Source organism: Nomascus leucogenys, unplaced genomic scaffold (assembly GCF_006542625.1).
Source record: "Nomascus leucogenys isolate Asia unplaced genomic scaffold, Asia_NLE_v1 Super-Scaffold_3019, whole genome shotgun sequence".
NCBI lineage: Eukaryota > Metazoa > Chordata > Mammalia > Primates > Hylobatidae > Nomascus > Nomascus leucogenys.
Window position 1 is genome coordinate 255,659 of NW_022095789.1, and position 21,304 is coordinate 276,962.

The 21,304-nt window shown below is 55.4% G+C and overlaps 2 protein-coding genes across 2 annotated transcripts; one reads left to right on the forward strand and one right to left on the reverse strand.

Annotated features, from left to right (window-relative positions):
- Nucleotides 1–690: 690 nt before the first annotated feature.
- PFN3 (profilin 3) lies at nucleotides 691–1,231 on the forward strand. The gene has a single exon (XM_003280511.2). The coding sequence runs from the start codon at nucleotides 770–772 to the stop codon at nucleotides 1,181–1,183; it is 414 nt and encodes a 137-aa protein (XP_003280559.1). The 5' UTR covers nucleotides 691–769; the 3' UTR covers nucleotides 1,184–1,231.
- A 1,254-nt stretch (nucleotides 1,232–2,485) lies between these two features.
- Nucleotides 2,486–16,709, reverse strand: SLC34A1 (solute carrier family 34 member 1). The gene is made up of 13 exons (XM_030808476.1): nucleotides 16,653–16,709; nucleotides 15,204–15,359; nucleotides 14,916–15,065; nucleotides 14,703–14,831; nucleotides 14,486–14,629; nucleotides 13,197–13,308; nucleotides 12,881–13,076; nucleotides 12,698–12,793; nucleotides 7,334–7,403; nucleotides 6,900–7,067; nucleotides 4,471–4,587; nucleotides 4,246–4,370; nucleotides 2,486–3,549 (listed from the first exon to the last, which is right to left on the reverse strand). Exons 2-13 carry the CDS (start codon nucleotides 15,310–15,312, stop codon nucleotides 3,046–3,048), a joined length of 1,920 nt encoding a protein of 639 aa, XP_030664336.1. The 5' UTR covers nucleotides 15,313–15,359; nucleotides 16,653–16,709; the 3' UTR covers nucleotides 2,486–3,045.
- Nucleotides 16,710–21,304: the final 4,595 nt, after the last annotated feature.

Genomic DNA, 21,304 nt, shown 5'->3' on the forward strand with positions numbered 1-21,304 from the left:
GGCTAGCAGTGCCATCACCAGGGAACTTGTTACACATAACAAATTCTCGGGCTACACTTCATACTGCTGAACAGAAAGTCTGCGGTGGGGCCCAGCAATCTGTTTAACAGCCTTGCGGGGGATTCTGATGTTCTCTCATGCTTGAGAACCACAATCTGGGGGTTGAATGGTTGGTTCCCTTACAAGTGGAGGTCTGGCTGTCCAGACACAGCATCCTTCTGTTCACAAAACCAGCTTTTTAAAATTAAAAAAAGACTGGCCAGATGCGGTGGTTCATGCCTGTAATCTCATCACTTTGAGAGGCTGAGGCAGGAGGATTGTTTGGGCTCAAGACTTCCTGACCCGCCTGGGCAACATAGACCTCATCTCAAAAAAATTTTTTTTTAATTAAAATTTGTTTTTTCTTTTTTAGAGACGGAGCCTCGCTCTGTGGCCCAGGCTGGAGTGCAGCGACACGATCCTATAATAGTTTACTATAATCTCGCTACTGAGTTCAAGCGATCCGCCCGCCTCGGCCTCCCAAAGCGCTGGGATTACAGGAGTGAGCCACTGGGCTCTGCCAAATCCACCCTACAGGATAACCTTGGAACTGCCCCGGAACTAAACGCCCACGCCCCACGTGCCCCAGCCTGGGTGGTAGCTCCGGGACGGCGCCTTGTGTGACGTCACAGCCCTGCCCAGCATGCGTCACAGCGCCGCAGGCCTTCCCCGCGTGGCGCCTCTACGTTGCCCCGAGAGGCGCGAGGCGGCGGGGCGCACTCGGAGCGCGATGGGCGACTGGAAGGTCTACATCAGTGCGGTGCTGCGGGACCAGCGCATCGACGACGTGGCCATCGTGGGCCATGCGGACAACAGCTGCGTGTGGGCTTCGCGGCCCGGGGGCCTGCTGGCGGCCATCTCGCCGCAGGAGGTGGGCGTGCTCACGGGGCCGGACAGGCGCATCTTCCTGCAGGCGGGCCTGAGCGTGGGGGGCCGCCGCTGCTGCGTCATCCGCGACCACCTGCTGGCCGAGGGCGACGGCGTGCTGGACGCACGCACCAAGGGGCTGGACGCGCGCGCCGTGTGCGTGGGCCATGCGCCCCGCGCGCTCCTGGTGCTCATGGGCCGACGCGGCGTCCATGGGGGCATCCTCAACAAGAAGGTGCACGAACTCATACGCGGGCTGCGCATGCAGGGCGCCTAGCTGGGCAGCCAGGCAGCCCACTGGTAGCGCGGGCCAAATAAACTGTGACCTGGGCGCGGCTGGCTCCTCCTCCACTTGCGCGGTGGGGGGATTTGTAAATAAGGACACTGGTTACCTGGTGGAGCCGGGATTTTGAGTCTAGAGGCTGCCAGGCTCCTGTGCCCTCCACCCTGCTCTCCCATGGACGCCTCGCAGAGGCTCCTGGCCTGACTGCTGCTCCTTGGCGCCTTCCTAGAGTCCTAGGGACTCCGCAGCTGAGGAAGAGTCCAAGGGTGGGGGCTTCTCAAAGTCTGTTTCAGTCTTAGCGTCCTTTCTCACAGATATTCCCACACATTAGGCAGGACAAGTAAAGGGAGCCCCCTCCCCATCCCGCGAACGCCTCTCCCCATCAGGGTGTCAGGCTGGAGGCCAATTTGCTCCTCCCCCCTCCACTCATACCTCAAGCACTAGCAAGGTGTGAGTGGGTGACAGGATGGGTTTGGTGGCTTGTAAAGCAGTTCTGGGGCTCACAGGCCTCTGCATCTCTGCCCACATTCCTCCAAGGGGGGCCCACTGAGAGGGCACATGTCCAAGACCATCACAACTGGGTCTGAGACCTTACATCCTGCCTTCCCCAGGCCTTCGCAAAGGCCCCACAGGAGTCCCTGGACTAGAGGGAGGAACTCTGGCACCCCTACCCGGGAGTCTCACTCTGCAGGCCTCAGTTTCAGGGTGACCTATGGAGGAGGGGGAATTGAAAAGCTTGGGTGAGTTTGAGGCCTGGTTTATTGCCCAAAGATAGTGGACAAAAGTGGGAGGGAGGGTGTCTGGTCCCTGCCCTCCATGTGCTGGGGCCCAGGGCGTGGCCTCTTTTGCCCACCACCCCCCCTTCCCGCCCCCTCCCCCAGCGGCCCTGATGGCAGACCCCACCTGTCACTTATTCTGGAGCCCTGATCTTATCCCAGCAAGAAGGAGTGATGTGTGGCTGAGGTGGGTGAATTTAGAGGGCAGAGGGAGACCAGAGGAAGTTCAGCCAGGTGGGGGTCAGGGGTTGGGGGTGCAGAATCCTCCTTACACTTGCCTTGGGGGTATCCCCAGGCCTAGGAGGGGCTTCCAGGGAGTTTGAATTGTGGTTTGGACTCACTAAGGTAGGGCCAGGCAGATGGTTGGGGTGAGCCTGCAGGGCTGGCTTCTCTGGAACTGCACCTGGCCTGGGCAGGGCAGGCTGTTCTTGCAGCCAGTCTTTGAGGGGAGATGGTGCTGCTGAACCCCATGGCTTGGTCTTCCCTTTCGCCATTGATGGAGAGCAGAAAGACTTCCGAATGCCTAAGGAGAGTTTTAATTCCTTTTTTTTTTCCATCAGGCAAGTGTTGGGAAGGGAATTAATTGTGGTGGTGCTGAAGACCTGGGTGAGGATGAGGAGATGGTATCTTGGAGGAAGGAAGGTGGCAAGGAGGTGTGCAAATTCAGTGAGGCAGGCACAAACATCTATGCACAAACAGCTGCACAGTCATATACTCAGACCCACCCTCACTCCTGCCTATCCTAGTCATGTGTACATGTGCAGAGGACCTGAAATCATACCCAGATATCCTGCAACCTGCACACAGCCTCCCACAGGTGTGTCTGTGTACACGTGCATGGGTTGGCACACCTGTACACAAATACAAGCTTCTACACATGACAGGTGCACATGCAGGCTCACCCCCACACATGCACGCACACCAACACGGTCACACAAGCCCAGAGCTTTGCAGAGCTACAGAAGGAGAGACTGGCACCCAGGGTGACACAGGCACATGCACATACCTACACACACCCTCCCTCCCCTGCCTTTCCACCCCAGGCCTTCCCCATTCCAGGCTGTAGTCTGGGCCCACAGCCTAGAGGCGGGTGGCACTGTGGTGAGCAGGCAGTGCAAGACAGGGGGAGGGAGTGGCAGGGGGTAGCTCCTCCAGGAAGACCCTGGGGGGCAGCGGGGGTGAGCGGGGCTCAGGCCTGGCACAGCATAGGGTGGCGCGGGTGATGAGGTGGTCCAGGGGCTTCAGGGAGTGCATCCAGCGAGGCAGGAAGTCCCATGTCTGTAACCACTTGGGCAGGTGCCCGGGACTCCGACTCTGCAGGACATTGATGAGCACCACGAAGGCCAGCAGGGCCCCGAAGGGCGTGCCCACACCTACCATAACCTGCCAGCCTGCCATGGAGATGCCAAACACCAGTGAGGGCAGCAGCAGGAAGCAGACAAGGAGATAGAGGACGGCGAACCAGCGGTACTTGGCGGTGCGCTTCCCCAGCGCCTTGGCCATGCGGATGGGCAGGCGTGTGCAGGGCACCGGGTACCACAGAAGGATGCCCGAGATGTTGAAGAAGAAGTGACAGAGGGCAATCTGCAGGGGATGAGGCAGAGGGGCTGAGGTGGGCACTGGCTCCCAGGTCCTGGGTCAGGCCAGCAGGGGTAGATGATAGGAACCCCGAGCTGGTCTGGGCAGCACGAAAGCTTCCCGTTAGGGGTGATATGCCCCCCGCTCCCAGACCACCCGGGTGGCTATGCTGGCTATGCAAATACTGAAATACTTCTAGACCAGCTGGTAAATAACCACTGCCCTGAGCTCCCCACATTTTCCCCACTGACCCCTCGCACAGGAATCCCACAGCAGATACTGCCAAAATCCAGCAGCTAAAGGATTGATGTCAGTTTCTGGACCCTCATTCAGTCAGTGCCTTGGCTTGTCAGTTACTCCCTTGCTCCTAGAATAATTCCCCTTTGCCATTTGCGGCCCTGACCCCCCCACAATGGATTCCCCAAACTGCTCCAGGCCCTCTCTTACAGTGCCTCTTCCTTATGGTGCAAATCCGACTCACTGCTATTTATTGGTGTAATTATGAGCAGTGTCTCCCTCTTAGATGCTAAGGTCTCGAGGGTGGTATTGAGTCTACTTTGCCCATAATGGTTTCATTGAGCATATTAGGTGGCCCTTAGTAGGCAGTCAAAATATGTGTTGCATGTTGTCACACCTTTGTCAGGCCCCACACCCCAGAGGTAGCTTCATCCTGCCCCAGGCGAGGCTATGCTCCCAGCGCACCTGGAAAGCACTGGACAGCTTCTCCCTGGGGCTGGCCAGGGCAGCCAGGATGGCCGTGGTGGTGGTGCCAATGTTGGAACCCAGTGTGAGCGGGTAGGCCCTCTCAATGCTGATCACACCAAGGCCTAGGGGCAGAGGGAGAGGAAGTGGGATCCCCAGCGTCTCCTTCAGCCCTTTTGCTGCCAGTCCTGGCCCACCCCACTCCACCTCTACATGGGCACTCACCGATGAGTGGGGTGATGGCTGAGGTGAACACAGAACTGCTCTGGACCACGAAGGTCATGCTGGCGCCCACCACCATGGCAAAGTAGCCTGTGACCCAGGTGAAGGGGGCAGGGAAGTCTGCAAGGAAACCACATCCCAGCAGGCTGGGGTCAGAGCAGGACATTGGGAGAGCAGACCTCCGTGGGGGCACTGGGGGAGAGGACCTCCATGGGAGTTTGCTCCCACTGCAGTTGCTTCCACTTGGCCTCTTTGCTCCTGGATTAAAGGCCTTTCTCAGCCTGGTTTCATCAGGTGACTGTGCCTTTGCTGGGGCTGTTCCCTCTGCCGGGAATATCCTACTCAGCATCTGATTCATCCTCAGGCTGAGCGTGGGTGTCCCTCCCTCTGGAAAGCCCTCCCTCACCCCTGCTCTGGAGTAGCCTTTTTCTCCCTTCTCTGAGCTCCCACAGCCCCATGATACCCCTTATTCTAGTACTTGGCATGCGGCCCCTCCCGGTGCATGAAGTTTAAAATAAAAACCAAGGCTGGGTAAGGTGGCTCACACCTGTAATCCCAGCACTTTGGGATGCTGAGTTGGATCACTTGAGGCTGGGAGTTCGAGACTAGCCTGACCAACGTAGTGAGAGCCCATCTCTATAAAAAAAAATGATGGTTAATAGGAAGAGGCTGGGCATGGTGGCTCACACTTGCAATCCCAGCACTTTGGGAGGCCAAGGCGGGAGGCTCACTTGAGGCCAGGTATTCAAGACCAGCCTAGCCAACATGGCAAAATCCTGTCTCTACTAAAAATACAAAAATTAGCTGAGTGTGGCGGTGCACACCTGTAATCCCAGTTTACTCAGGAGGCTGAAGTGGGAGGATCACTTGAACCTGGGAGGCAGAGGTTGCAGTGAGCTGAGACTGCACCACTGCACTCCAGCCTGGGTGACAAAGCAAGACTCTGTCTCAAAAAACAAAAAAGGGAAAATGAAAATCAAATGGTGTTGCTCCCTTGCCCCAAGTCTTCTGAGTGCTCATGTTACCCTCAATAAAGTCCAGGCTCTGAGCAGAGCCTGGAGACCCAGTGCTCTGGCCCCTTCCCTGCCACCTCACTGACCCCACTCAGCCAATCCCCTTGCTCAGCCTGCTCCTGCCAGCTACTGGCCACCCTTCTGTGCCACGGACCTGCCATGCTGGTTCCTGCCTCTGAGTCTTTGCACATACTGTTCCTCCACCCAGAGTGCTCTTCAACTGCATCGTGGCTACTTGTGTCTGTTCAAATGCCAGCTGCACTGCGCGGCCTCAAACTGCGCATTGGAAGCCGTCTCTTCCACACCCTACTGCATTGCCATTTTTGCTATGTCCTTGGCAGGTACCTCTCTCTGAATTTATCCCCCTAATTCATTTTCCTTCCTTATTTTTCTTTTTCTATTTTTATTTATTTATTTATTTTTGAACTCTGTTGCACAGGCTGGAGTGCAGTGGTGCCATCATAGCTCACTGCGGCCTCCACCTGCTAGACTCAAGCGATTCTCCCACTCAGCCTCCTGGGACTATAAGAGCACACCTGGGACTATAAGAGCACACCACTATGCCCAGCTAATTTTAAATTTTTTTGTAAAGACAAAGTCTCGGCCAGGCACGGTGGCTCATGCCTGTAATCCTAGCACTTTGAGAGGCTGAGGCGGGTGGATCATCTGAGGTCAGGAGTTCGAGACCAGCCTGGCCAACATGGTGAAACCCTGTCTCGACTAAAAATACAAAAAATTAGCCGGACGTTGTGGTGGGCGCCTGTAATCCCAGCTACTCAAGAGGCTGAGGCAGGAGAATCGCTTGAACCCTGGAGGTGGAGGTTGCAGTGAGCCAAGATCATGCCATTGCACTCCAGCCTGGGTAATAAGAGTGAAACTGTCTCAAAAAAAAAAAAAAAAAAAAAAAAAAAAAAAAAAAAAAAAAGACAAAGTCTCACTGTGTTGCCCAAGCTGGTCTTGGACTCCTGGGCTCAAGTGATCCTGCTGCTTCAGCCTCCCAAAGTGCTGGATTTACAGGTGTGAGCCACTTGCCAATCTCACATATTTTTCATTGCTTTCCTCCCCCTGCTGGGCTGTGAGCCCCTCAGGGCAGGACCCATCTCTGTTTGTCTCACCTCTGTATACCTGGCACTACACCTCCCTTGTCACACAATGGGGGCTTAAGGACTCTTTGTTGATTGAATCAAATGGTCCTTGAGCATCTCCACCTGCTAAAATGGAACCACAGCCAGAGGCAGCCACAGATCTCCAGCTGTCAGCACCTCAGTGGCCTCAGAAACCACCTTCTTTGTTCACTTTGGGAAACTGAGTCTCAGAGATGGTAGGGTTTACCCAGATCAAGGCAGTCACAGGACTTAGCAGGATCTATCTGGAAAGGCCCATCCTGCGGCCCTGCCCAGTCAGCTGCTTGCAGCTCACCGGTATTGATGACCTTCTGGATGACCTTAGCCACTTGGCCCTTGAGCAGGGAGTTGAGCATCTTGACGAGGAGGATGAGGCAGGTACACAGCAGCACCAGGGATCCTGCCAGCAGGATGAGCCCCACAGCCAGGTCCGGTAGGCCCGTGTCCACAAAGATGTGGTTGCCTGCAGGGGGTGGAGCTCCTGACAGCTGACCCCACACCTGGCTCCCAGGTCCCCACCTTTGCCACCCAGTTGGGCTCTGAGCCTGAGGCCCTACTTCAGGCTCCTTGAGCCTCAACACCGGAGCTTGACCCAGGCTCAGGAACTGGGCTGGTTCACAGCCGTCCTTCCTGGGGCTGGGCACAATAGTGGCTGGGTGTGGTATTGCCCTGCCACTGTTAGGCTCTGCCTCTGCCATGCAGGACACCTCCCATGTTGCAGGCACTTACATTTCTCTATGGTGGCATTTCCAAGGGTCTTGCTGGAGTTGGCCTCTGCTCTGGACATGGAGGTGGGAGCCTAGATTAAGAGGAGGGTGACTTAGTGAATTAGGAAAACATGGCCTGAGGTTAGGGGCGAGATGGGAGTTAGGGAGGGATGGGGAAGATGGAGATGGGCCTCCTGCTCTGTGACCATGGATGGGTCTCTCGCCCTCTCTCAGCCTGTCTCTTTCACTGAGGACATGTGGATGAAGGTACCTGCCACACAAGAATCTGGCCCTCTGTGTGTTCTGCCCTGTCACTCCACTGGCCCAGCTCTCCCTGGGGCCACATCCAGTGGCTTCCTGGCTTTCTTTTCCTCCCTCTCTCAGCGGCATTGGATGCTGCTGAGCATGTTCCTCTTTGAAAACTCCCCCTTCCTCATCTTTTATTACCCATCCCTTTCTCGGTGCCCCTTCCCCAGCATCCTGGCTCCTTCCTTTCCTCCAAGACACCCTTAGCCCAAGCTTCATTCTCCTCTAGATCAATTCCTTATCCTCAGGGGGTGTAGGGTGTAGGGGACAGAGGGCACAGCCCACACATCTCTTCTGTCCACCTACTGTCAGTGAGACAAAGGGGTTCCCCAGGGAGGCCTTACAATTCAGAGGGCCACAGGGCTGGGCAGGTAACCTAAGTGAGCAGCTCGGGCTGTGTGTGGAAGAGGTGGGGAGAGTTTCTGCTGGGCCTATAGAGTCAGCAGCTACTCAGCTCCTGATCACTGTCACCATCCAGGGACGCAGCCTAGCATGGCTGAATTGCCCAATTTCTATGAGAGAAGCCACAACTCTGAAGTTCTAGATGAAATCTCCCAATCCGGGCCAGGTGCAGTGTGGCTCATGGCTATAATCCCAGCACTTTGGGGGGCTGAGGTGAGAGGATAACTCAAGGCCAGGAGTGGGAGGCCATCTTGGGCAACATAGCAAGACCTTGTCTCCACAAAGAAAATTAGGGCATGGTGGTGTACACCTGTAGTCTTAGCTACTCAGGAGGTTGGAGCAGGAGGATCTCTTGAGCCCAGGTGGTCGAGGCTGGAGTGAGCTATGATCACAGCCCTGCACTCCAGCTTGAGTGACAGAGCAAGACCTTATCTCAAAAAACGAAAAAACCCCCAAAAGCAACAAACTCCCAATCTGTAAATATTGGGGACCACTTTGAGTTATCTTTTACAATTCAACGAAGGTCAGCAGAAGCAGGCCAGTCTGGCCTGTGGACAACTAATTCGTAGCCTTGTTGGGTTAAGTTATTTATTTATTTCGAGACAGAGTTTTTGTTCTGCTGCCCAATCTGGAGTGCAGTGGCACAGTCTCGGCTCACTGCAACCTCCTGGGTTCAAGCGATTCTCTCACCTCCACCTCCCGAGTAGCTAGGGTTACAGGCGCCCGCCACCACGCCCAGCTAATTTTTTGTATTTTTAATAGGGATGGGGTTTCATCATGTTGGCCACTCTGATCTTGAACTCCTGACCTCAGATGATTCACCCACCTCGGCCTCCCAAAGTGCTGGGATTACAGGTGTGAGCCACCGCGCCGGCCAAGGTAAGAACTTATATGGCGTCTGGTGTAACATCTGGGTTTATTTGAGCGGGATGTGCTCCCTTGAATGGGGCAATGTGCTCTTCCGTGCTCCCAGTTCGCCACATCAGGGCCTTGGGGACCCATCAAGACTGGGCCTGAATGGCAGGCCTAAAAGCCTGGAAAAAATAGGCTGTGATGGGCTAGATGGGAAAAGCAGGCTGGGAAAGCGATGGTAACTGCTGTGAGGGTAAGGGAGAGAGAGAGCCAGGTGTTTGCTGTTAGGCAGATCTAAGTTCAAATCCTGCTTCTTATACCAACTACCCTGCGTAAGCCATGCCACCTCTCAGAGCCTGTTTTCTCTAAAGCCGGGTAATAGAAGAGCTGCCGTAAAGGTTACGGGGAAATGTGTTTAAAGCGCTCATCACAGGGCTTGGCTCATGAGGAGCCTTCGGTAAACTGTCTTCTGATATGGAGTGACCCTCTCCCTCCCTGGGCCCGTTCAGGATCACATGGTTGGGAGGCTGTGTGTGTGGCTGACTTCCTAGGTCAGGACCAGTGGCCCCTGCAGACGAACCTGAGAACCCTGACCCTGTTGGGGAGGAGCCTGCTGGACCTTCCTGGGAGTACCCAGCCTGGATGCTGAGGGAGCAGACAACCCCTTGAATGAGTGGGTGCCTGGTCAACGTGTGCCTCACTGACCTAACCTGGGCTGGGCCCAGTGGTCTCTGTGGGGAGGACTGTGGGGCCCTGGGGAGGCTGGAGGAGAATTGGGAACTTCCCTGGGGTCCCAACTTAGGGCTGGCAGGGGCAGCAGCAGGGCCAAGCCCTCTGGGTTTTTAGAACCTTGACCTTTTTGCCTGGGGCCGTGTGGCCCTGGCTGGGAGCCCGGAGACCCTAAAGTACAAGAGAGGAAGGTAAAGGTGGCAGGAGGGACCAAGCCAGGCGGAGAGGGGACTGCAGGAGGGAGCAGGCCCTGGGGCTTCGCTGTGGGGCAGAGGGAGAAGATGGAAACTCCAGCTTAGATAAAAGATCTGGGAGGCCCAGGATCTGGGGGCATCTTCCCAAGATGTGCCCATCCCTGCCTGGGCCTGGGGTCGGGTAGGAGAGGCTGGAGGGGCCTGAAGCGGGTGGTGGGCTCTGCGGGAAGAACAGAATGGGCCTGTGGACAGCCCTGGGCCCATACCCCGGCTGAGCCGTTCCCAGCTGTGTGTCACCAGAGCAAACACTTAAGCCTCTCTGGGCCTCAGTTTCCTCCTCTGCAGCATGAGGTCCATAATGCTGCCCACCTTTTCCCAGGGGCTAGTTGGAAGCATTTTGGAAGAGGGAGTTGGGATTTAAGTGCCTATAGGGACACCCTAAATTAAAGAGCCCTTTCTGGGGACTGAAGGCGATTAAGCTCACAGGAGACTGTCAGGATGTGGGCCTGCGCAGTAGCTTCCCCCTCAGAGGAAGGGGAAGGGGAGCTCTGGGGCCTTTGTTCTTCTGGAAGCCGAGGGAGAGCACTGTGCCAGCGGCACCATCTGGTGGCGAAAAGGAGAACTCCTCAGAGCAACAGCCGCTCGCTACCTCTGGAGTGGTCTCCACGGTGGCTGTGGTCACCTGGTGGCCTTCTAGGCCTGATGGGCAGCATGGGAAGCAGACATACATAGTAGAATGTCAGACTGGTGAGTGAGAGAGGCAACGAGATAGAGAGTCAGGATTCTACCAGGATTTGTATCCTACCTCAACTACATGGACTTGGGCAAGCCACTGCACTTCTCTGGGGCTCAGTTTTCCTCATCTGTAAAATGGGGGATGTGATAATCCCTGCCTCCCAGGTTGCAAGTCCTCAAAAGATGCTGGTTTAATCCAGGCAGGTATAGTTGACAATCCACAGTGTGGCCACGTAAGAAGGTGATTCCCAGGACAGTGTCAGGGTCCTGAGAGACTCAAGTGTCTGAACACTCAACTGCCGCTGCTGCTTCTTTCCCCATCTGGAAGGCCTTGGACTTGCCTCCTCTCCCTGGTGCATAGCTTCCCTGGAGACTGTTTCGGGCTAGGTCGGGTCCAGCGTGGTGAAAGTTGGAGTCAATGGGAACAGGTTGGAAGGGAGCACAGTGAGACTCTGCGGCCAAAGGACAAACCCAAGTCTTTGGGCAGGAGGAGCCAGGACTCACTTCACACTTTGCACATCCATTGCTGTGTGAGTCACACTCCTTCGAGGCACGGTCCCAGAAAGAGGATGAAAGTGAGAGCTTGGGTCCCACCCACCAGCTACTCTCCAAGCCGAGGAAATCAGACCCTGCCCTGCAGAAAGCGTTTAAGGAAAGCATTTCCTGGTAGAGTGAGGAAGAGAAACCAGCTGGACAAGTGGCAGCTGCAGCCGTAGAGAAAGGCCCAAGGGCGGCCTCCACAGAATGAACCTGGGTGAGGATGACTACAAGTGAGGACGTGGAGGCTGCAGGTTGAGATCTGCCTGAAGCTGCAGTAGGTGGCCGGCAGGGAGCTCAGAGGCAGCGAGGAACAGAGCTGTCTTCCATGGCTTGCTTTTTGCGAAGATCAAAGTGTGTGATTTCTCTCCCTTCCAGATGTTGCTATGAAGTAGAGAGTGATTGTGGTGATTCAGAGAGCACTGAGTGCTCAGAGAGCTCGTGAGAAAGTGGTTGATGTATTAAAGAGGTCACAAAGTCAGCGTAAAAGCTGCCCGCTGGGGTTTTTTTTATGTAAGGCTGCTTTGAACACTCAGAGGCTGAGCTGGAGCAACTTCAGACGCAAAGGAGCATTGCAGGGCGAGTCAGATGAGTGTTTTCTGTTCGCACCAGGGTAAAGGTCCAGTCACAAGAAGCGGCAAGTGGACGGGGAAGGGGAAGGGCTTGTGCTGTGCTGTGGCTTTGGATTTCCTCATATCTCATTGTAAATGGAGTTATGTCTCACATGCAAGCATCAAGGAGAAGCAAATATGGTGCATTGTGGTTTGGATGAAGCTTTTTCCTTTTTACAGCTCAGTAAGGAAGTGTGCTCATTGCCTGCTTCCTCATCAGCCTGGCATAATGGGTGGTCCATGAGCGTCCACTTGATTCAAACAGATCTTCCCAGCATTAGAAGCAGCAGAAACAGTGCAGAAGGACAAGGGACTCCTGCCTGTGGCAGTCTCCAGGAGAAGGAACCCCCAATGCCTGCACAAGTGGCTGTTATATCTCCAAGGAGTTCTCCATGCAGCTCGCCTTCCTGTTCACCCTACTTTCCTTGGTGTCCTTACAGCACTCGGCCTCCTCCCTGTGTTACCTGGGTCCCAAAACATGGCCCAGCTGAGTCACTAACCCCTCTAGGGTGCTCAGGCCCTGACATGGTAGAACAAGCTCTGGCACGTTTCTTAGCCTCTCTGAACCTGTGTCTCCACCTGTGAAACCCAAGGGTTGCACTAGATCAGCAGTTCTCAAACTTGAGCACGGAGCACACCTAGAGGAACTGCTGAAGCATAGGCCACTGGCCCCGCTACCAGGGTTTCCAGATTCAGTAGGTCTAGGGAAGGGCAGGGTGATTTGCATCTCTAATAGGTTCCCACACGGTACACAAGATGCTGGCCTGGAACCACACTTGAAGAATCAATGAACTAGATTAATTACATAACAACTCTAATTGATTGGTGATGTCTGCCTAAGGCAGTGTGGGAAGTTGGGAGGAATTAGCAATGTTTACTGTAAGCACAGTAGAAGGACCACATACTTGCCCTCTCCTGGCTAAATGATCTTCAAGGTCTATCTGGAGCATTTTGAACAGACAGTGAAACCAACAGTCTGAAGAAGGAATCCTCTTACCTGGGGCTAGGCCTGGGACTCACCTCTAAGGAGTCTGGGTGGCACCAGATCCTGATGAGACTGTGGTTCCTCAGGGACTCATCACCAGTGGCAATGCTGGTTATCACGGACTTGTCCAGCTGTGGGCAAGATGTGGGCAGGGGGAGTGAAGGAGGCTGGGTCCCTTGCTACCCCCACCCTCACCCCATGCCAGGACCTGCTGTCACCTGGATGATGAGCTTCGTGAAGGGCTCTGTGATGATCTTGAGCAAGTCAGGAGCGTCACGACCACCATGGATATTGAAGGAGGCCACCACGAGTCGAGTGACGTGGTGCAGGTAGCCGGTGGCAGCCTCCAGGGGCAGCAGGACCAGCACTGACAGCCAGTTAAAGCAGTCATGCACCGTGGCCCCCGCGAAGGCCCTGGGCAGGGAGGCCACATTGCAAGGCAGGCTGGAGCCAGAGCGCAGTCACGCCTGGGGTTCCTGGCATCTGGGGCTGTCCTCCCCCAGGCACGAGCCCCCAACCCCCAGCCCCCCTCACCGCCGGAAGTCAGTCCTGTCCCCCGCCTGCATCAGGGCCACGATGGTGTTGGTGACAGAGGTGCCGATGTTGGAGCCCATGATGATGGGGATGGCAGAGCTCACCTCCAGCACTGGTAGAAGAGAAGACGTCCTAACGAATTTGATGGTCACCCGGCTCCTGCCCCACCACAACTCTTGTCAAACCCCCTACCCATGTCCCAGTCCCCAGTGGCCACTCCTGCCATGCTGCTGAGTCTGCCTAATGTTGGTGTCACAGGTGCATGTGGGCATGGGCTGTGCGTTTACAGGTGTGTGCATTCATCCATGCGAGTAGATGTACACGCGCTGCACATGGTGTATGGATGTGAATGTGTGTGCATATGAGGCCTTCATTATGAGGGCTCATGGGCTCATGTCCTACGTGCAAATAGAGATTTGTGCTTGTGTGTGCACACATGTCCCGGAGTGTGATGGTTAGTTTTGTTTTGCTTTGAGACGGAGTCTCGCTCTGTCGCCCAGGCTGGAGTGCAGTGGTACGATCTCGGCTCACTGCAAGCTCTGCCTCCTGGGTTCATGCCGTTCTCCTGCCTCAGCCTCCCGAGTAGCTGGGACTACAGGCACCCACCACCATGCCCGGCTAATGTTTTTTGATTTTGTTTTGTATTTTTAGTAGAGACGGGGTTTCACTGTGTTAGCCAGGATGGTCTCGATCTCCTGACCTCGTGATCCGCCCGCCTCGGCCTCCCAAAGTGCTGGGATTGCAGGCGTGAGCCACCGCGCCCAGCCAGTGATGGTTGGTTTTATGTGTCAACTTAGCTAGGCTGTGGTACCCAGTTATTCAACCCAACACTAGCCTGGGTGTTTGTAAGGTGTTTTGTAGATGCAATTCACGTCTACAGTCAGTTGACTTTAAGAAAAGGAGATTATCTTTGGTAACCTGGGTCAGCCTCATCCAATAGAATGAAAGGCCTCGAGCAGAACTGAGGCTTCCCTGAGAAAAGAGAAACCCTACCCTGTCTGCACTGCAGCGTTGGCGCCCGCCTGAGAGTTCCCGCCTGCCCTTCCAATGCCCTGGCCTATGGATTCCTGACTTGCCCAGACAAACCAGCATCGGGGAAGCCAGTTCCTTGCCAGAAATCATCTGGGTCGCATACAGCTACAGTTTGGGCTCCTCTCATGTCCCTGGCTGATACAGGAGTCAGGCTGAATGGAGGCCAGCCTTACGGGGGTCACGCTCCCCATTTGCCACTCTTCCCAGCTCCTGGGGTGCCCCTCTAAGCTCTTCCCCACCCTGGTGGGCCAACTCACAGCCAGAGGAGACCATGCTGACGATGATGGACGTGGAGGTGCTGGAGCTCTGCACCAGCACGGTCACCAGGATCCCCACCACCAGCCCGGCCACCGGGTTGGACAGGATGGCGTTATCCTTGAAGATGTCACCAGCCACCTTCCCTGGGGAGCATGAGCCGGCATTGTCCAAAGCCCTTCAGGAACCCCTCCCGGGTCTCCTCCACCCGGGCCCTACCTCCAGCCAGCTGGAAGGCCGAGCTGAGCACGTCCAGGGAGCAGATGAAGAGGTAGAGGAAGGTGAGCATCAGCGGCACCTTGAGCAGCATGGCACCAGCCTGGCACAGCTTGGGGACCAGCCTGGGCTCTGGACGGGAGAAGCCATGAGCATAGTGGGCAGAGTCCAGGGCAGGGACTGCTGCTGCCCCTGCCACCCCCAGCCCAGGCCCACCTGGCTTCTGCTCCTCCTCCAGGGCCAGCTTGGCAGGCAGTGGTTCATGGCGCTCCAGGACCTCCCCACAGGAGCAGGTGTGCTCGGCAAGGGCCACAGGGCCCAGGCTGGGGAAGGCATAGGCAGAGGTCCCCGGGATCCTGTGTAGGACTAGGGAGGGAGCCTGGTCAGGAGCTCCCAGGGGCCCCAAAGTGGGGAGGCGGAGAGGGACAGGTGGGGGAAGTGGCCTCACCCGGGATGTGGGCAACCGTGGGCAAGCAGGGTCCAGGGTGTGGAAGCAGCACTCACCCTGAGGGCTGGGCACGTAAGCAAAGGCCGTCCCTCGCATCACATGCCCCCCACGGACTGGGAGTGGGGAGACAGCAGGGGACACCAGCCTCTCTCCGTAGGACAGCATCCTGGGCACCCACTGTGAGGTCTGCAGGTCAGTGGGTCTCAGCAACACTGAATGACAATGGCTGTGTCCGGAACACTCATGCCCACACACCCTCACCTGCACAAACCCCCATGGCACGTGATTCCAAACACACACCTAGCAAAGCACACCCTCCATCCTCACCACACACACACACCCCTCCGAGACTCTCACGCACAAACACACACCCAGCAAACCACACCCTCCATCCTCACCACCACCAGAGCCCTCCGAGACTCACACACAGACTCACATGTGCACATCTGTGCTGGGCACCTGCATGTGAGTCTCAGAGGGGTGTGTGTGGTGGTGAGGATGGAGGGTGTGGTTTGCTGGGGGTATGTTTGTGTGTGTGAGTCTCGGAGGGGTGTGGTGGTGGTGGTGAGGTGTTCATTCATTCACCCATTCACTCAATCAATGAGTAGTATTGAGCTCTAGCCCAGGCTCTGAACCAGAGGCTTGGATATAGCGTCGATAAAAGACACTGAGAACTGAGGACGCCCAGCCTGTTTGGGGCTGGAGGGGGCCAGGGAATACGTGGTGTTGGCAGTGGCTGCAGGTGTGGGCTGGGGCTGGGCCGGGCTTCAGTTTTGCCCACGTGGAGAGCAGGGAGGAGCTGCAGACACCTGCCTTCTCGTGGGGTCAGCTGGGCACACACGGAGGTCCCCTGGTCTGGATCCCGAGTTCCTGGGTTCCCCTCACAATGAACTCCTTTCCCCATCCACCCCCTCAAGGGGCAATGAACAAACACTGACAGGCTTGCTTCAGCCCCCGCTTGTCCCCGCACTGCCCCAGGAGTCTCAGCTGTTGGGGTGGAGGCGCCCTGATCTGCCTCAGCATTCCCCGCATTGTCCCAGAGCCCTTGGCTATTGTGGTGGGGGTGTGAAGAGTTGAATTCAAGTCCTGAAGGAGCAGGAGTCCTTTTTTTGTTTTGTTTTGTTTTTTTTAAGATGGAGTTTCACTCTTATCGCCCAGGCTGGAGTGCAATGGCACAATCTCGGCTCACTGCAACCTCTGTCTCGTGGATTCAAGCGATTCTCCTGCCTCAGCCTCCCAAGTAGCTGGGATTACAGGTGCCTGCCACCACACCCGGCTAATTTTTTGTATTTTTAGTGCAAACTCGACCTCAGGTGATCTGCCCACTCAGCTTCCCAAAGTGCTGGGATTACAGGTGGGAGCCACCGCGCTTGGCTGGACTGACATGTTATATGGGGCGTGGTGGGGGTGGGCGCAGATAGGACACAGATGAAGGGGCTGGGGTGCTGGGCTGTTTCCTACTCCGAGCTGGGGGTGGGGATGGGATGTGAGGGTCCTGGGCTCACCTTAGACTTCTGTGTTTCAGCTTCTGCTCGGCAGCTCAATGAAGCCTCCAGGGCCCTGAGGAGAACTGAGACCCTCCTCTTTATACCCTCGGGTCAAGGGCAAAGTCCCTGGAACCCTAGCTGCCCTCCCTCTGTTCCCCAATTAACCTTACCCCCGAGATTCCTCCCAGTTAATTGCTAATCGTCAGCTCTGCATGGGGAATCTGTGATCAGGCTCTCCCCGCCAACCACGACCCAGACACATCCCCTGCCTGCAGGCAGAGACCCTGATGCCACTCAGCACCTTGTTCCTAGGGTCCCCTCATTCCTGGCCTGACAGGACTCCCCAGGGAATGACCCAAACATCCTATGGCCTTCGGAGGTTGCAGTGAGCCAAGATTGTGCCACTGCACTCCAGCCTGGGTGACAGAGTGAGACTGCCTCAGAAAAACCAAACCAAACCAAACAAAAACATCCTATGGCCTTGCCAAGTGTCGGGGTGTCTGTAAGTTTCCCAGGGGGAGCTCAGAGGAGAGGGAGTGTGAGATGAGGAGCTAAGCTGGAGAGGCCGCGGACTGTTGAATCGTGGCAGGTCTCTAATGCCCGACCATGGGTCCAGGATGTGAGTCTGAGTGAATGTGGAGCCGCTGGCCAGACTGGGAAGGGCCTGATCTGCCTTTTAGAATGGCCCCGGTGGGGTGGAGCCCGGACATGTGGAAGGGAGCCTGGAAGCGGAGAGGCTAGTTAAGAGGCTGACAAAATGGTCCAGGCGAGAGATGAAGAGGACTGAACTAAGATGGGAACGGAGGGGCTGGGGAGGACAGGTGCATCCCAGGGACATCTGACCAGTAGAACTGGTGACGGGGAGGGAGAGAGGGAAAGGAAATAGATGGGAGTCGGGTCTCTGGATCTTTGGCCAGGGCTGGGTTCATGCCCAGGTAGGAGGGTGTCACTGAGTCACGGAAATGCAATCCTTTCTCAGTTCTTGTGTCAGAATCTCTGGGTCCTTGGGCTTGAAGGTGCTGTTAATGTCACATCGAGTCTCCACCTATGAGCAAACTGACACCCCCACAGCAGGCCCAGAGACCCCGGCCCACGTGACCTGTTTCTCTCCCCTCCCCTGCGCAGTTCAGACCCTTGGCAGGAGCAGCTGAATCCAAGGTGCTGCTGGTGAACTGGGGGTGTTTCTCCTTTTTAATAAGGTTGTGCTTTTTGATATTTTTGAGGTTTGCCTTCTCTGCTGTCAAGGAGCTCTGGGTTTAGTGGGGGAGGCAGTTAGCTATCGATCAAATCCATCAAGAGATATAATTCCAAAATGCTGCGGATTTACACAGCCACGACTTCTAAAAATTTATTTTGGGGCTACAGCCCTAGTGAAAGTGAGAAAACCCTGGATCTGACCAGAGCTGCTGTTGGGACTCATAAAAGCAGCAGAGAAGGCAGCTCCATTCCAGCACCAAAGTATCTCTTCCCAGCCTCTCTGCCATTTCAGCACCTCCTTGCCTACTGCCTGCCTCCTCCCTGGCCAGTGACAGAGTCTGTGTGTCCCCCTGGGTGGTGACTCCCACTTTGTCTGTGCACCTGGGCTCTGGCCATGGCCTCCCTAGACCTTTTCTGGGCTGAGAGCCTGCCTGGTTGGGGGTGTCTCGCGTTGAGAAAAGGTACCCAGCAGGAGGAGCTGTTTTGGAGGGAAGGTGCCAAGCTCCGTCTGCTCAGGCTTTCTGAGCGGCCTCTGGCACGAGCAGTTGGCTCTGCAAGCCAGAAGCACACACTGTGCTTCTCACTGCAAACCTGGGCTCCTCCTCCTTCCTGATTTTGGTGAGCAGTGCGCCGTCCATCCATCTGGGTCGGGCACCAAGCAGACATCCTTGCTGTTTCCTTCCCCTCCACTTCCTCGTTTCCAGCCCATTCCTCAATTCTCCCAATTTTATTGCTCCAGGAGCTCCCTGATCCTTTTACTGTTAGCCGTCTCTGTGGCCACCTCCCTGGACTGGGCCTGTCATCTCCACTGGGTCATTGCGGTCACCTCCCAAGTGCTCTGTCCATTTCTGCCCTTGCTGCCCCTGATCCATGCTCCAAAACAGCAGACAGCAAAATGCCAAACTAGGCCAGGTGTGATGGCTCATGCCTGTAATCCCAGCACTTTGGGAGGCTAAGGCAGGTGGATCACCTGCGGTCAAGAGTTTGAGACCAGCCTGGCCAATATGGTGAAACCCCGTGTCTACTAAAGATACAAAAAAATTAGCCAGGCATGGTGGCAGGCGCCTGTAATCCCAGTTACTCGGGAAGGTGAGGCAGGAGAATCACTTGAACTCAGGAGGCAGAGGTTGCAGTGAGCCGAGATCGCACCATTGCACTCCAGCCTGGGCAACAAGAGCAAAACTCTGTCTCAAAAAGAAAAAAAAAAAGGGCCAAGTTAATCATGTCGCCTCCTCTTCCTTTTGAAACCTGCCCCTGCTAACCACTTAGCATAAAGCCCAGGATCCTACAGTAGCCTGGAAGGACCAGGGTGACTTGGCTTCCTACCTGCTTTGCCAGCCTCAGCCCGTGCCTGAGAAACTGTACCCCAAGGAGGGCATGTACAGGAGGAGAGAAGGGGCCAGGGCCAAGCCCAGAGGAGCACCCACATTTTTTTTTTTTTGAGACAGAGTCTCGCTCTGTCGTCCAGGCTGGAGTGCAGTGGCGTGATCTTGGCTTACTGAAACCTGTGTCCCCAGGTTCAAGCGATTCTCCTGGCTCAGCCTTCTGAGTAGCTGGGACTACAGGCGCCCACCACCACGCCCAGCTAATTTTCGTATTTTTAGTAGAGACAGGGTTTCACCATGTTGGCCAGGATGGTCTCGATCTCCTGACCTTGTGATCCACCTGCCTCAGCCTCCCAACATGCTGGGATTACAGGCATGAGCCACGGCACCCGGCCAGCACCCACATTTAAGGGAGACCGAGAGGAGCAGCCACGGACCAGGAGGAAGCCGCCTCAGAAGCCAGGCTGGACCACATTTTGAGAGAGACACCCTGGTTGGCTGGGTCAAGTGCCACTGAGATGTCAAGTAATCTGACAACAGAGAGGCTTTAACAACCAAGGGCTGTCAGCCACCTGGGAGAGCATGTTGGGGGAGGAGTCAGCTTATGGTGTGGGAAGGAGCGGGAGGCGGGGGAGCAGAGACAGCATCGCCAGCGTGAATATGAGAAGCTGACATATATTAAATTTCATCACACCAATGAAAACCATTTCTCCAGGAGAGGCATAACTGCTGAACGGAGAGAGAGAACGATCCCAGGAACAAATGTGCACATCCAGGAACTGAGCAAGCTGTGGGGGCTGGCACAACCAGCCGTTTCTGCAATTCTTCAGAGCCATGTGCTCCTTAAATGCACAGTTTGCTGCATGTGGGTTTTCCGCGGACCTAAAGTTGAAGACGGTTGAGGGAAGAAAAACCCTCGAGCGTCTCATGCCGGCGTTCAGAGCAGCACAGCTGCCATGCATACAGGCACAGTGTGCGCTGCACACATCGGGGCGCATCGCCTCTAAATCTCAGGCCTGTAATCCCAGCACTTGGAGGCTGAGGTGGGAGGATCACTTGAGCCCAGGAGTCCAAGACCAGCCTGGGCAACATAGCAAGACCCTGCCTCTAAAAAAATTAATAAATAATTAGCCAGGTGTGGTGGCACGCATCTGTAGCTGGGGAGGCTGAGGTGGGAGGATTGCTGAAATCTGGGAAGTCAAGGCTACAGTGAGCTGTGATTGCACCATTGCCCTCTGGCCTGGGTGACAGAGCGAGACCCTGTGTCAAAAAAATAAATAATAAAAGAGGCTGGGTGCGGTGGCTCACACCTGTAATCCCAGCACTTTAGGAGGCTGAGGCAGGCAGATCACCTGAGGTCAGGAGTTAGAGACCAACCTGGCCAACATGGTGAAACCCCGTCTCTACTAAAATACAAACATTAGCCGGGCGTGGTGCCGCGCACCTGTAATCCCTAGCTACTTGGGAGACTGAGGCAAGAGAATTGCTTGAACTCAGGAGGTGAAGGTTGCAGTGAGCCAAGATCATGCCACTGCACTCCAGCCTGGGTGACAAGAGTGAAACTCCATCAAAAAAAAAAAAAGAGAGAGAGAGAGAAGAAAGGAAGGAAGAGAAAAAGAGAGAGAAGAAAGAAGAAAAAAAGGAAAGAAACAAGAAAGAGAGAAAGGAAAGAAAGGAAGGAAGGAAGAGAGAGAGAGACCGGGTGCAGTGGCTCACGCCTGTAATCCCAGCAATTTCGGAGGCCGAGGCAGGTGGATCACCTGAGGTCGGGAGTTTGAGACCAGCCTGACCAACATGGAGCAACTCCGTCTGTATTTAAAATACAAAAAAATTAGCCGGGCATGGTGGCCCATGCCTGTAATCCCAGCTACTTGGGAGGCTGAGGCAGGAGAATCGCTTGAACCCAGGAGGCGGAGATTGTGGTGAGCCGAAATCGCGCCACTGCACTCCAGCCTGGGTGACAGAGCAAGACTCCGTCCCAAAAAAAAAAAAAAAAAGAAAAGAAAAGAAAGAGAGAGAGAAAGAAAAAGAAAGAAAAGAACAAAAAGTAGAAAGAAAGAGAGAGAAAGAAAAAGAGCATTCTGTCCATGACCTGGATTTTCGTTTGCGGGGATGGGAAACTGACTAATAACCAGCATAACCTCATAA

Coding starts and splice junctions, on each gene's coding strand:
- PFN3 (XM_003280511.2), top strand. CDS start 770: ATGGGCGACTGGAAGGTCTACATCAGTGCGGTGCTGCGGGACCAGCGC.
- SLC34A1 (XM_030808476.1), bottom strand. CDS start 15,312: ATGCTGTCCTACGGAGAGAGGCTGGTGTCCCCTGCTGTCTCCCCACTC. Junction 12,794..12,880: donor TCACGAAGCTCATCATCCAG/GTGACAGCAGGT, acceptor TCTTGCCCACAG/CTGGACAAGTCCGTGATAAC. Junction 4,371..4,470: donor AGCCATCACCCCACTCATCG/GTGAGTGCCCAT, acceptor CTCTGCCCCTAG/GCCTTGGTGTGATCAGCATT.